The 14,244-nt window shown below is 44.1% G+C and overlaps 1 protein-coding gene across 1 annotated transcript in view; it reads left to right on the top strand.

Annotated features, from left to right (window-relative positions):
- Positions 1-9,075, top strand: part of cyp2u1 (cytochrome P450, family 2, subfamily U, polypeptide 1) — a 33,442-nt gene extending 24,367 nt beyond the window's left edge. Inside the window, exon 5 of the mRNA XM_085995694.1 lies at positions 3,845-9,075. Coding sequence (XP_085851820.1) covers positions 3,845-4,023 — 179 coding nt within the window. The 3' untranslated portion in view covers positions 4,024-9,075. The remainder of the gene's footprint in view (positions 1-3,844) is intronic.
- Positions 9,076-14,244: the final 5,169 nt, after the last annotated feature.

Raw genomic sequence — 14,244 nt, 5'->3', positions numbered from 1 at the left:
GCTCTACGATTTTTCCTGCCAAAGTGCATAACCTCACACTTTCCAGTATTGTATTCCATCTGCCAAATCTCTGCCCACTTACTTAGCCTGTCTATGTCCCCTTGCAGGTTTTTTATGTCCTCCTCACTCATTACTTTCCCTCCCATCTTAGTATCATCTGCAAACTTTGATATGTTACACACGGTCCCCTCCTCCAAATCGTTAATATAGATTGTAAAGAGTTGGGGACCCAGCACTGACCCCTGCGGAACACCACTAGTTACTGATTGCCAGTCTGAGAATGAACCATTTATCCCAACTCTCTGCCTTCTGTTAGATAGCCAATCCTCTGTCCATGCCAGAATATTACCCCCAATCCCGTGATTTTTTATCTTAAGCAATAATCTTTTGTGTGGCACCTTGTCAAATGCCTTTTGGAAGTCTAAATACACTACGTCCACTGGTTCACCTTTATCCACCCTATATGTTACTTCCTCAAAGAACTCCAGCAAATTTGTCAAACATGACTTCCCCTTCATAAAACCATGCTGACTTTGTCCTATTAAATTATGATTATCCAAATGTCCTGTTACTGTCTCCTTAATAATGGACTCCAAAATTTTACCTACCACAGATGTTAGGCTAACCGGTCTATAGTTTCCAGCCTTCTGTCTACTGCCCTTTTTAAATAAGGGTGTTACATTAGCAGTTTTCCAGTCTGCCGGGACCTTTGCTGAGTCCAGGGAGTTTTGGAAAATTATTACCAATGCATCCACAATCCCTACCGCCACTTCCCTCAAGACCCTAGGATGTAAGCCATCAGGTCCAGGTGATTTATCCGCCTTGAGTCCCATTATTTTACCGAGTACCACTTCCTTAGTGATTTTAATCGTGTTTAGCTCCTCCCCCTGTTTGTTCAGTGTTGGGATATTCTTAGTGTCCCCTACTGTAAAGACTGATACAAAATATTCATTCAGTGTTTTTGCCATCTCCATATTTCCCACCATTAATTTCCTGGTCTCATCCTCTAAGGGACCAACATTTACTTTAGCCACCCTTTTTCTTTTTATATAACTATAACATTGCTGTACTCCTTTCAGTTTAGCAAATGAACAGCTGTGTGTCTTTAAAATGGCTGAGTTTCATTTAGTCATCAAGGAAAATGTGAAGCCAGACTTTAGTACATAGCGCCAACTCATTAAGTCAGTACTGAAGTCTATTCATAATCAGTTATATAAATGAGAAGCTGTACTTGTTTCAATTTCTATGCCATTCTACATGGTGCAAAGGGAAATACTATATACTTGCCAGTGTTTCAGTCCTTCCTTGTTCTTGTATTTTAAAACTTGGGTGCTTTTCTCTCCCTTTCTTGCTGTCGAGCAAAAGAAAACAAATAAACGCTAAGGTATAGGACTATTCCAGCTTTCCATACATCCATGCCTTTGTCACCTCTAGACTTGACTATTCCACGTTCTCCCACGTTCTATCCTCCGTAAACTTGAGGTCATCCAAAACTCTGCTGCCGGTGTCCTAACTCGCACCAAGTCCCATTCACCCAACAACCCTGTGGGCGCTGACCTACATTGGCTTCCGGTTAAGCAACGCTCTGGAATTCCCTCCCTAAACCTCTCTTTCCTCCTTTAAAGGTGCTCCTTAAAAGCTACCTCTTTGACCGATCTTTTGGTCATCTGCCCTAATATCTCCTTATGTGGCTCGGTGTCAAATTTTGTTTGATAATGCTCCTGTGAAGCAACTTGGGACGTTTTACTACGTTAAAGGCGCTATATAAATACAAGATGTTGTTGTAACTGAGTATTATAGTGGGGGGGGAAACAAATGATCCTATAGTCTCTTGTGGGGAATTCATTTGCCTATAGATAGTAGTAGGTCTGTGTTATGATCCAAGTCCATTGTATTTTAGTGGCGCCGAGGCACAAACTCCATGCCACCAGAGCCTCCACTTCAGTTGTCAACTGAACAACATGGGACACAAGTAAAATCAGAAGGATATATCCACATTTCATCACTTTTGACACAGCACATTGGCTCGGATTTTGTAGCCAGTGGCAAACGAATGGTGCTAGTCGTTCATTACACTTACTCTTGCCCACAGACTTTATGAGCTATTATTACTGGAATTTGGCGTTATTAGAGTCAAAACAACGCGCTGCCCTCCTCAGGGCAAGCAACGTTGTGTCTCCTGAACCAATCAGATTGTAGAATCCTTACTGAGACACACAGTCAAACCAGGAAGTGTAAGTTAGAATAGTCAAATCATGTACAGAAAACAAAACAAAGTGACAGAAAGAAAGGGGGCGATTTTGCCAGCCCTGGGGAGGCAGGTATGGAGGCGGGACTGCCGGGAAAATAGCAGAAACTGGGAGCGGATACCGAACCCGAACCCAACCCGCCTCCGTGCCATCTTCCCAGGAGGCGGGTCCCCAACTCGCGCTGGGACCCGTCTCCTCGAGGCGGGAAGGGGATTACAGCCACTTAACTGCCTGTTAACAGGCAGTTAAGAGGATTATCCCCATTTCTCCAACACAAGTGCGGGCTTCCCGACGTCTGGATACCCCGCCAGGGTCAGCGAGGCGAGCAGTGGGTCTGCGGGGGCGAGAGGGGTTGAAAAGTGCGCTGTGAAGGTGAGTGATGGGTGCAAGTGTGGAGAGGTAAGTATGTGAGGTGAATGAAAAGTGTTAGAAAAAGTTTCCTTACCTTTGTTTCTTCCTGCAGGCTTCAACCCTTGGGGATCCGGAGGCTCCGGCATTTCCACGGCAGAGATGACAGAATGGCTGCTGCATTCTCCGATGCAACAGCCATCTGATTTCTGCTCAGGAAATAGGTTTGGTGAGTCTTGAATACAAGGACTCACCAAACAACAGAGAATGTCAGTGTTTGGCAGCTTCTTAAAGCTGTCAAATGATGACAATTCATCTGTCAAAAATGTTTGACAGATGAAACATCATACGCTGACGTTCTCTGTCACTGGCATTCTCTTAATTGGTCTGATAAGCCCGCTGGGCGAGCTTAACAAGGCCAATCAAGGGAAAATAGCGTGTGTTGGCTGGACGTCAATCTAGGCGAGACTAAAACCCGACAAGCAGAAGTCCCACCTCCATCACGTCCCTATTGGCAAAATCACCCCCAAAGAGAGAAAGAAACAGAAAGAAAAATTTCCAACAGTAATTAAAATCTGAAGGAATGAGACTCCACACTTGTAAAAGTTAATTTTCAGTGCCAGAGAAGTTATTTGCCAGTAATTAAGACTTATCACGTTGTTAAAAATGCACTTACACTTGAATGGACAAGCCCCTTTTTTTCTGGCGTGTTTAGTGGGTATCTAGTGAGTAAGTACCACAACTTCACACCCTTCCATGCATTTGACTGCCAACTCTCTCGGTGAGATACCAGTGTAGCGCAGCTTCTGGAGGAGCAGGGCAACTCTGACAGTAACTTCCCGATTCCTATGTTTAAATGCGCATGTGCTGTCCGAAATACTCTATTAATGGTGAGCACTGATTTCTACCGCAAAAATCCAGGCCATTGTGTTTGTGAGACTGACCCCCAATTAACATATTGGTTGAGGTTGACAAAGTTAGCAACACACTACAATGACACTTTTTATAGGGAAAAGTGGGTTTGAGCTTTTGGGCATAAAAAGTGGTTAGTTTGTCAGATTGTTTTGTTTTCTTCACCTGGTTATATAGTCGATGGAGAGCAGTGCTGTTTTATGAAAGAAATCTGAGGCATTTCAGCAGAGATGGGAGTGGAGCCACATTATAATACGAGTATGACAAGGAATGATGCTGTGCTATGATACAATTCCGATGTGCTTTATATTGATCAGTTCTGTTTCTTTGATTAGGGAAACGGATCTGTATGGGAGAACAGATGGCAAAGATGGAGTTGTTCCTTATCTTCAGCACCCTCCTGCAGTCATTCTGCTTCAAACTTCCCGAAGACTGTGATGCACCAAACATGAGCGGCCGGTTTGGCCTCACTCTGTCTCCACATCCTTTTAAAATAATTCCTGTCAAGCGATAAACTACTTGTTGGAACGGGTCACAGTCTTCAAGGTTTAGAATCGGCAATAGCAAAAAAAACAAACAATATCTCTCCTGCACTCCCTAGATATTATGGCCATTATAACTCACTGACTATCAGTACTATGTTGACTGTTTAATTTGCATAAGATGGCAATCCCTAGCTTGTCTCCTTTATTTGCACTGCAGCATCCATAGCTCAGATGTGTCACTAATGGCATTACTTTGTTGCTGCCTTCAATTAACAAAACAACTACAATCAACTCCAAAAAGCACCCAATCTCAATCCATGATAGAATATTTATTGTTCCTGTGCAAAATATGGTCAAACAACAGCAGAAAATGTCCTATTTTCTGTGTCATGTTGGATCGGACATCTGTACTTAAGACACTCAAGATTGTATCACCCGTTCCATTTTATGTATTTACTCTTGAAGACTCTACAATTTACAATGAACACATAGAAGAAGCAATGCAAACAACTCAATGGGAGTACAGTTTTTATGCCTTTGCGAACATGATTGAATAAACATTGAATGATGAAGCCAAGGAAAGACATTAGCTCCTGTAAATGAAAATCACTGGGCTGAAGGGTAAAACGTATTCTCTAATGTATTTGCTGTTTTCCATTTCACTGAAGGAAAGAAATGACAACTAGTTATAGAGCCAGTTGCTGTAGATTTTTTTCACTTGGAAAATCCTTCCAGCTAAGTGGCTTATTACCATGGCTCAAGAAGCTGTGAATTCTAGAAAAGGTATGCAATATGCAAATCATGGTAAAATTGGGCTCAATAGCGCCTGTTTTGGGGCGCTACGAGGACCCTTTAAGGTTCCAAAGTGGCGTCTGTGAAGCACGTGCAATTCTGACGCGAAGTGCGCCAGACGCCATACTGGTAAAGGGGTTAATGCCAGAAGTATGCAGAGCAGGCAGATCATGACGCCAATCAGCGTGCAACGCCAGCGCTACCATTTTGAAGCTCCATGCAGCAGCCTACGCCTTCTCTTAACCTCCCACAGCTGAACATGCGTTCAATGGCATGAAACTGCCTTCCCCCGCCCCCCATCAGCGCTATTTAAAGGGATCATCAACCACTTACAGGTTAGTTGCTGGATTATTTCTTCTGGCTGTTGCTGCAATTCTACACATTTTGGATGCTTTTCCATACTTGTTAAAAGTTTCAATAATCTACTTCAGCACCAGCCAGACCACTCCCTGTAGATTATTGAAACCTTTAGAGCAGAGGCAACGCAGAGCAGAACAAGCTTACTAGAAGAAGGCGGAAGCTATATCGGCAGAGGGTCTTTAGGGAGAAGATCTGTTGGAGAACAGATGTCAGGAGTGCTGTGACGCCCTGGAAGACCCTTTGCACACTGGTATCCAGAGCTATGATGGCAGCGGCCTCAGCAATGGCCCTTCCCATAATGGCCAGCACCGTCTCCTCCATGGGGGCTAGAACCTGCAGATACACCTCTCCCCCTCCGGTTAGTTCCTGCTGCCTCAGGTTATACGCCACCTTGTTCTGCAAGAGAGGGAAGTGTGTCAGTGAGTGTCGTGCAATCTGTTGTGTAATGAGACAGGGTTAATTAGCAATCTCGTAAAGGATCTTCTGAGGCAGAATGATCATAATATGATAGAATTTCATGTTAAGTTTGAGAGTGACTTGCCTAAGTCCGAAACTGGAGTCTTAAACTTAAATAAAGCCAATTACATATGTATGAGGGGCGAGTTGGCTAAGGTAGATTTGAAAAATAGATTCAAAGGTATGGCAGTAGATAAGCAGTGGCTAGCATTTAAAGAAATATTTCATAATTCTCAACAAAAATACATTCCATGGAGAAACAAAAATCCACTGGAAAAGTGATCTGTCCGTGGCTAACTAAATAAGTTAAGGATAACATTAGATTGAAAGAAGAAGCTTATAATGTTGCGAAGAATAGTAGTAAGCCTGTGGATTGGGAGAGTTTCAGAAACCAGCAAAGGATGACCAAAAAATTGAGGAAAGGGAAAAAATAGAATGAGAAAACTAGCAAGAAATATAAGAACAGATGGTAAGAGCTCCTACAAGTATGTAAAAGGGAGTTGCAAAAGTAAACATTGGTCCCTTAGAGGCTGAGACAGGATAAATTATTATGGGGAATAAGGAAATGGCAGAAACGGTAAACAAATATTTTGTATCTGTCTTCACAGTAGAAGACACAAAAAGCATACCAAAAATGGTGGGGAACCAAGGGTCTAATGAGGGTGAGGAACTTAACGCAATTAATATAAGTAGAGAAAAAGTACTAGAGAAACTAATGGGACTAAAAGCCGACAAATCCCCTGGACCAGACGGCCTACATCCTAGATTTCTAAAAGAGGTGGCTGCAGAGATAGTGGATGCATTGGTTTTGATCTTCCAAAGTTCCCTAGATTCTAGAGTGGTCCCAGTGGATTGGAAGGTAGCAAATGTAACACTGCTATTCAGGAAAGGAGGAAGAGAGAAAACAGGGAACTACAGGCCAGTTAGCCTGACATCAGTCATCAAGAAAATGCTGGAATCCATTGTTAAGGAAGTGGTATCAGGGCACTTAGAAAATCATAACATGATTAGGCAGAGTCAACATGGTTTCATGAAAGGGAATTTGTGTTTGACAAATTTATTAGAGTTTTTTGAGGATGTAACTAGCAGGGTAGATTAAGGGGAACCAGTGGATGTAGTATATTTGAATTTCCAGAAGGCATTCGATAAGGTGCCATAGAAAAAGGTTATTACACAAGACAAGGGCTCATGGCGTTGGGGGTAATATAATAGCATAGATAGAGGATTGGCTAATGGACAGAAAACAGTCAGGATAAATGGGTCTTTTTCAGGTTGGCAGGCTGTAACAAGTGGGGTACCACAAGGATCAGTGTTGGGGCCTCAGCTATTTACAATCTATATTAATGACCCAGATGAAGGGACTGAGTGTAATGTATCCAAGTTTGCTGATGATACAAAGCTAGGTGGGACAGTAAGCTGTGAGGAGAACACAAAGAGCCTGCAAAGGGATATAGATAGACTAAGTGAGTGGACAGTAAGGTGGCAGATGGAGTATAATGTGGGGAAATGTGAGGTTATTCACTTTGGTAGAAGAATAGAAAAACAATACTTTTAAATGGTGAGAAACTTTTAAATGTTGGTGTTCAGAGAGATTTGGGTGTCCTTGTGCAAGAAACAGAAAGCTAGCATGCAAGGACAGCAAGCAATAAGGAAGGCAAATGGCAAGTTGGCCTTTATTGCAAGGGGGTTGGCGTATAAGAGTAAGGAAGTCTTGCTACAATTGTACAGGGCCTTGGTGAGACCACACCTGGAGTACTGTGCACAGCTTTAGTCTCCTTATCTAAGGAAGGATATATTTGCCTTGGAGGCAGTGCAACAAAGGTTCACTAGATTGAATCCTGGAATGAGAGAGCTTTCCGATGATGAGAGATTGTGCAGAATGGGCATATAGTCTCTGGAGTTTAGAAGAATGAGAGGTGATCTCATTGAAACATACAAGATTCTGAAGGGGATTGACAGAGTAGATGCTGAGAGATTGTTTCCCCTGGTTGGAGTGTCTAGAACTAGGGGGCATAGTCTCAGAATAAGGGGTAGGCCTTTTAAGACCAAGATGAGGAGGAATTTCTTCACTAAGAGGATTGTGAAACTTTGGAATTCTCTGCCCCAGAGGGCTGTGGATTCTGAGTCTTTGAGTATCTTCAAGGCTGAGATAGATAGATTTTTGGACTCTAGGGGAAACAAGGGATATGGAAATCGGGCGGGAAATTGGAGTTGAGGTCAATGATCAGCCATTATCTTATTGAATGGCGGGGCAAGCTTGAGGGGCCATACAGCCTACTCCTGCTCCTATTATGTTCTTCTGTTTGGGTGATGTGGCTGACATGGTTGAATAGCTGCCAGTGTGTGCAAGCTGAGAGATTTGGCTTTGAGGCATGCAACAGTCTATTTTGTTCTCTGAACAGTGCTAAGTGTGTGAGGGTGAGATGAAGGTTAGGTACGAGTCCTGATTGATGGAGATTGTTGGTAGGTGAGTGATGGGGGTGTGGTGAATTGAGCTGAGGCTCGCGGTGCAGTTGGTAGGATAAGGCATTTGAAGATGCATTCATTGACTTGACCACTTGCGTGATATCATTAAACTTCATCCAGCACTGCATCCAAGTGCTTGGGGCTAAACTCCTGGCATTGACCTCTGCAACTATCTGTTCCCACTGCCTTCTCAGTGTTTCTGGGCGACCGCCTGCCTCCCCTGAGGATACACGATGTTGCGCCTCCTTTCCCCTTCCTCCACCAAGACCTCCATTGCAACGTCCAAAAACCTGGGTGCCCGGTCTCTCCCATGGTCAGCCATTGATCTCTCTTTCCCAGGTCAGAACCAGTTGCAGAACGACTCTCAGCATCTGCTGCAGCCACAATGCACCTCCCCTTTAAGAGGTGCATGCCAGCTTTAAGTAGTGCAGGCTAACTTTAAGAAATGGAAGTTACTAACTATATTGGGGCCCTGCTAATGTGTGCAGCCAATGAGCAACGGGGGAAGCGCTGGCTGCACACACAAATCATAATTAGCAGGCAGTACAAAGTTGGCATGCTGCCTGCATTCCACTCAACGAGCGTGGGTTAATCGCGCATAGTGATCCCCGTGCCCATTTTCTGGGGCTAACCAATTTATAGCCCCATGTTTATATTTTGTACCAACATTAAGTTCAACTTGCCTGAAAATATTTCAAAATGTAGAATCATGTGGCAGTACTGATCAATCACTTGTACACCTATTGCAGATGTAGAATTTTTTTTGAAAAAAGGATCTTAAATGGATGCTTTTAAAAAATGTAATACTTCAGGTAAGGTAGATTTGCCCCAACCTTCATATAGGTGACGTTACAAATTTTTATTTCTAGATGTTTTTCTGCTTGGAATTAACTTAATGTTGGAACATTTAATTTTTTAAAAATCCTTGTCCATTAAATTTTAATGGAACAATGTTAGAATTGTTTTTTGTACAAGCTGCTGAATAATAAAGATTTCCTGTGCACACAGTATTGGTCCTTGTCATTTTTGATGCAGATGTGTTATTTTTGATCTTGTAGGATGCAGGTTTTTTTCAAGAAAATGTTGCTAATCATATGGTGTAAATTAGGTTCCTTGCTTCCTTAAATACTGCTGTTACTGAATTAGTCAGGACCGTGGGCTCTAATTATGGTGCATTTCTCCCTTCAACAAGACTACTAAGGGATACAAGTGTCTCATTTGTGATTGGTCATTGTCGCCATAGGGAAGCTAAATCTAATTGTAAGTAAAGATCTTGGAATTAATCCCCCTATGAAAGATTTTTCCCAATAAAGGTCCCTCAGAAAAGGGGTCTTACCATCGGGAACAGTTTTAAAAAGGAGCACATCAGGACTTTTTTTTTTTAATGCTAAGTTTTGCTATTCGAGCCCCTTTCAGAGAAGGGACCTCACCATGGTGACCAAGATCCATTCTAGGAGGAGGGGGAACAGGTCGAGATTTTTTACATTGCACGAGCCTGAAAGTGAAAGGACTATCACCAGTAGAAACTGAATTGGGAGCTCGAAAAATCACAAGTTCAGAAACTCACTAGATTCCTCTCTGATCTGTGCATCCTTAAATTTTCCATAATGTTACATGCCTGTAATGTGCTGTCGTGCACAGAATGAGTGAGTCCTTTGTTGCAGAGTCATCATCAATGCAAATAAGCAGAATTGATTAGCCGTCAAAATTCCTGTTTTCTTGCCCATTCTACAATGCACTCAGCTCACCAATTTAAAATCAGCATCAGAGGCCTGTCAGGAAGGATCCCTTGAAGCTACAACCAAAAAAGGCAAGATTCGACTTTTGTACTTGCCTTACTGTGGAGCTGGGAGGAACAAGAGTCCAAAGCAGCCGAATTCGCCCCCCTCCACAACCAACGAGCTGCCTCTGGGCAATGACTGGCATCTGCAGCTCACCAGTAATAAGCAAATGAGGCCAGCAGACCAATTTGCCATAGCCTTGGCACCAACTTCATTAGGTGCACTGGACAGGGATCATGCCCCGATTGGGGGCTCAAACAAAAGGTCTGATAGGCACCAACTGGGCTAAGCTGGATCCACCCGTCTCATTTGAACATTTAGATTCAGCGCCACTTTATAATGCATCTTAGTTAAACCAATCAGAACAATTAAATGCCATCTTTCACTCGAGCATTCATCCATTCAACACATCAAACCAATAACATAACAGGCAGAGATCAACAACCAGGGCAGTGCTAGCTTTCAAAGACACAGACCGAGGAAAACTTCTCCTCGGCATACCAACCAAGCAAGCTCATGAATTGAATTCTTGTAGAACATTTCACTATATAACCTGAGGCTCGCAGCATCTGCAACTGGAAATTGAACTTATTACCAATTCATTAAACATATTGGGGGAGAAATTGAGTATAGCCCCGTTTGGGGCGCCAGGGTGCTAAAAGTAGCGCCCCGGAAACATTCGTGCCCCCACACCGGAAATTGAGTGGTTGCGCCCCAAAAGGAAGCGCGGCGCTACTGGAGGCACCCCACATCCCTCTTGGGGTGCTGCGAGTGAATATCGTGGCGCTACGTGCCGCAGCGCCACACGCTGCGGCACGTCGCGCTGCGGTATTGCAGGCCTTCCTCCCCTTCTTAAAGGGGAGGGGCCTTGTGCAGCAAGATCTGGTGCCCAGCTGGGCCCCCGAGGATCGGGAGTGCAGGCAAAAGGGCCCAGCACCGAAGAGAAGTGCCGGGCTCTTGGAGCGCAGCCGGCACTCAGTGGGGGGGAGTTCGGGAGGCCGGGGACGGGAGCGCAGGCAGGTGCTGGCTGGCGGCCAACAACAAAAATGGCCGCCCCGCACCTCGCCTTTAATTTGCGCCTCCCCGGCCGCAGGTACGCCCCCCTGAACCCGTCGGACATAGCGTCCGGTTGTAAATCAGGGGGCGCTGCCAAATATCGCGGCCGGGGCGTCAGCGGGGTGCTGCACACACCGATGACGGCAGCGGCGCAGCGCTAACAGTTAGCGCCACCACTAACGCCCCGCGGAATTTAGCGGGAGGCGTGGGCAGTGCCGCGCCCGGGCGCCAGTTGGCTTGCGACCCACTTAGCGCCCTCTTAAGGTGCTAACGGGTGGCGCAATCTACTGAATTTCTCCCCCATTGACTCATATTAGGAATAAGAGTCTGTCTCAAAACTGCACCAATTTCAATATTAATGATGTACACCTATTGCAGAATCAACACGTACAGTGGCATCCACCATTTTGATGTAATACCCATAACCATAGGTACCATCTCACTACTACTCACCAGATTCCATTCTTTATTAGCAGTCTTCTCACCAAAAAGGCACAAAGCCTCACTATCAGCTGGATTATCTCTTCCAGAACCTTCAACCTGAATCTCAATTGCAAGATACAGAGATTTTGACAACCTCACCATGAACAGCCAATGGCTACCTCACACCTCTTAAGCAACATACCTTCCATAATACACTCAACTGAAACTCTCCCTTCTCTACAAGCTCTATATTTAAATAACATTAAGGTGGCTGACATCCGACAAGGATAAAATCTCAAATGGACAATTAGCCGATCCGCTGTTTGGTATTGAACAACAGTAATGAGCTGCTCAATCATAGTTCTCAGATCTTATTGCACTGCAATTTAACACTTTCCTTTCTGCCAATTTTGCTAATCTATCTCATCTCTTCCACTTCCTTTCCCCAGTCTCTGTCTCTCATATTTCTCTTCTCCATCGCTCACTCCCCCGCTACATCGCACTATGCTTGTGCTGATAGTCTATACTGGAGTGTAGGATGAGCATATCAAGTGTTCAAACCTGAACTGCACTCCATCAGAAAATATGCCCCACCGTCCAAGTTGTGGAGCCACTTAGTATGGAGCCACTTAGCCTGTTTTGATGCATGAGATGTATTGCGTAGGTCAGTGCCACTGGACATACCAAATGACAATGGCCCAGTTTGTGTGGGAAAGATCTTGGATCGGATGCCTTTATATAATGGGAGGGTAGGGCATTGTGTACAATGTTAGTGGCCATCCCCCTCTCAAACAGATATACCACTTTGGATATTGTTGGGGGAGATTGCTTATCGGGGGAAGGCAGCAGCAGCCAACTTCCTGGCACCATGGGTTGTTCTGCTGCACAGGATGGGAGGAAAAGGAGCGGGAGAGCTATATTGATAGGGGATTCTATTGTAAGGGGAATAGATAGGCGTTTCTGCGGCCGCAAACGAGACTCCATGATGGTATGTTGCCTCCCTGGTGCAAGGGTGAAGGATGTCTCGGAGCGGCTGCAGGGCACTCTGGAGGGGGAGGGTGAACAGCCAGTTCTCGTGGTGCATATAGGTACCAACGATATAGGTAAAAAATGGGATAAGGTCCTAAAAGCTGAATATAGGGAGTTAGGAGGTAAATTAAAAAATAGGACTTCAAAGGTAGTAATCTCAGGATTGCTACCAGTGCCACGTGCTAGTCAGAATAGAAATAGAAGGATATTTCAGTTGAATACATGGCTAGAGGAATGGTGCAAGGGGGAGGGATTCAAATTCCTGGGACATTGAAACCGGTTCTGGGGGAAGTGGGACCAGTACAAACTGGACGGTTTGTACCTGGGCAGGACCGGGACCGATGTCCTAGGGGGAGTGTTTCCTAGTGCTGTTGGGAGGATTTAAACTAAAATGGCAGGGGGTTGGGAACCTGTGCAGGGAGACAGAGGAAAGGGAAGCAAGGATAGAAGCAAAAGACAGGAAGGAGAAAAGCAAAAGTGGAAGGCAGAGAAATCAAAGATAAATCAAACAGGGCCACAGCAAATAATAATTCTAAAAGGATTAAGTGTTAAAAAAAACAAACCGGTAGGCTTTGTGTATTAATGCGAGGAGCATTTGTAATAAGGTGGATGAATTCGCTGTGCAAATAGATGTAAACGGATATGATATAATTGGGATTACGGAGACATGGCTCCAGGGTGACCAAGGCTGGGAATTCAACATCCAGGGGTATTCAATATTCAGGAAGGACAGGCAAAAAGGAAAAGGAGATGGGGTAGCATTGCTGGTTAAAGAGGGGATTAACACAATAGTAAGGAAGGATATTAGGTCTGATGATGTGGAATCTGTATGGGTAGAGCTGAGAAATACCAAGGGGCAGAAAATGTTAGTGGGAGTTGTAACCAGACCCCCAAACAGTAATGCTGAGGTTGGGGATGGCATTAAACAGGAAATTAGAGATGCGTGCAATAAGGGCACAGCAGTTATCATGGGTGACTTTAATCTACATATAGATTGGGCAAACCAAATTAGTAACAATACTGTGGAGGAGGAATTCCTAGAGTGTATACGGGATGGTTTCCTGGACCAATATGTTGAGGAACCAACTAGAGATCAGGCCATCTTAGACTGGGTATTATGTAATGAGAAAGGATTAATTAGCAATCTTGTTGTGCGAGGCCCCTTGGGGAGGAGCAATCATAATATGATAGAATTCTTCATTAAGATGAAGAGTGAAGTAGTTAACTCAGAGACTAGGGTCCTGAATTTAAATAAAGGAAACTATGATGGTATGAGGCGCAAGTTGGCTAGGATGGGTTGGGGAACATTACTTAAAGGGTTGATGGTGGACAGGCAATGGCAAACATTTAAAGATCACATGGGTGAATTACAGAATTTGTTCATCCCTGTCTGGCATAAAAATAAAACAAAAAAGGTGGCTCAACCGTGGCTAACAAGGGAAATTAGGGATAGCATAAGATCCAAGGAGAGGACATATAAATTGGCCAGAAAAAGCAGCAAACCTGAGGATTGGGAGCAGTTTAGGATTCAGCAAAGGAGGACAAAGGGATTAATTAAGAAAGGGAAAACAGAGTATGAGAGTAAGCTTGCAGGGAACATAAAAACTGACTGTAAAAGCTTCTATAGATATGGGAAGAGAAAAAGATTGGTGAAGTCATGCGTAGGTCCCTTGCAGTCAGAATCAGGGGAATTTATAATGGGGAACAAAGAAATGGCAGACCAATTAAATACATACTTTGGTTCTGTCTTCACAAAGGAGGAATCAAATAACCTCCCAGTGATGTCGGGGAACATAGGGTCTAATGAGAGGGAGGAATTGAATGAAATCAATATTTGTAGGAAAATGGTATTAGGGAAATTGACGGGATTGAAGGCCGATAAATCCC

Source organism: Somniosus microcephalus, chromosome 8 (genome assembly GCF_052327205.1).
Source record: "Somniosus microcephalus isolate GS21.2 chromosome 8, FLI_Smic_1.0, whole genome shotgun sequence".
Taxonomy (NCBI): Eukaryota; Metazoa; Chordata; class Chondrichthyes; order Squaliformes; family Somniosidae; genus Somniosus; species Somniosus microcephalus.
This window is presented reverse-complemented; position numbering and strand designations above follow the sequence as displayed.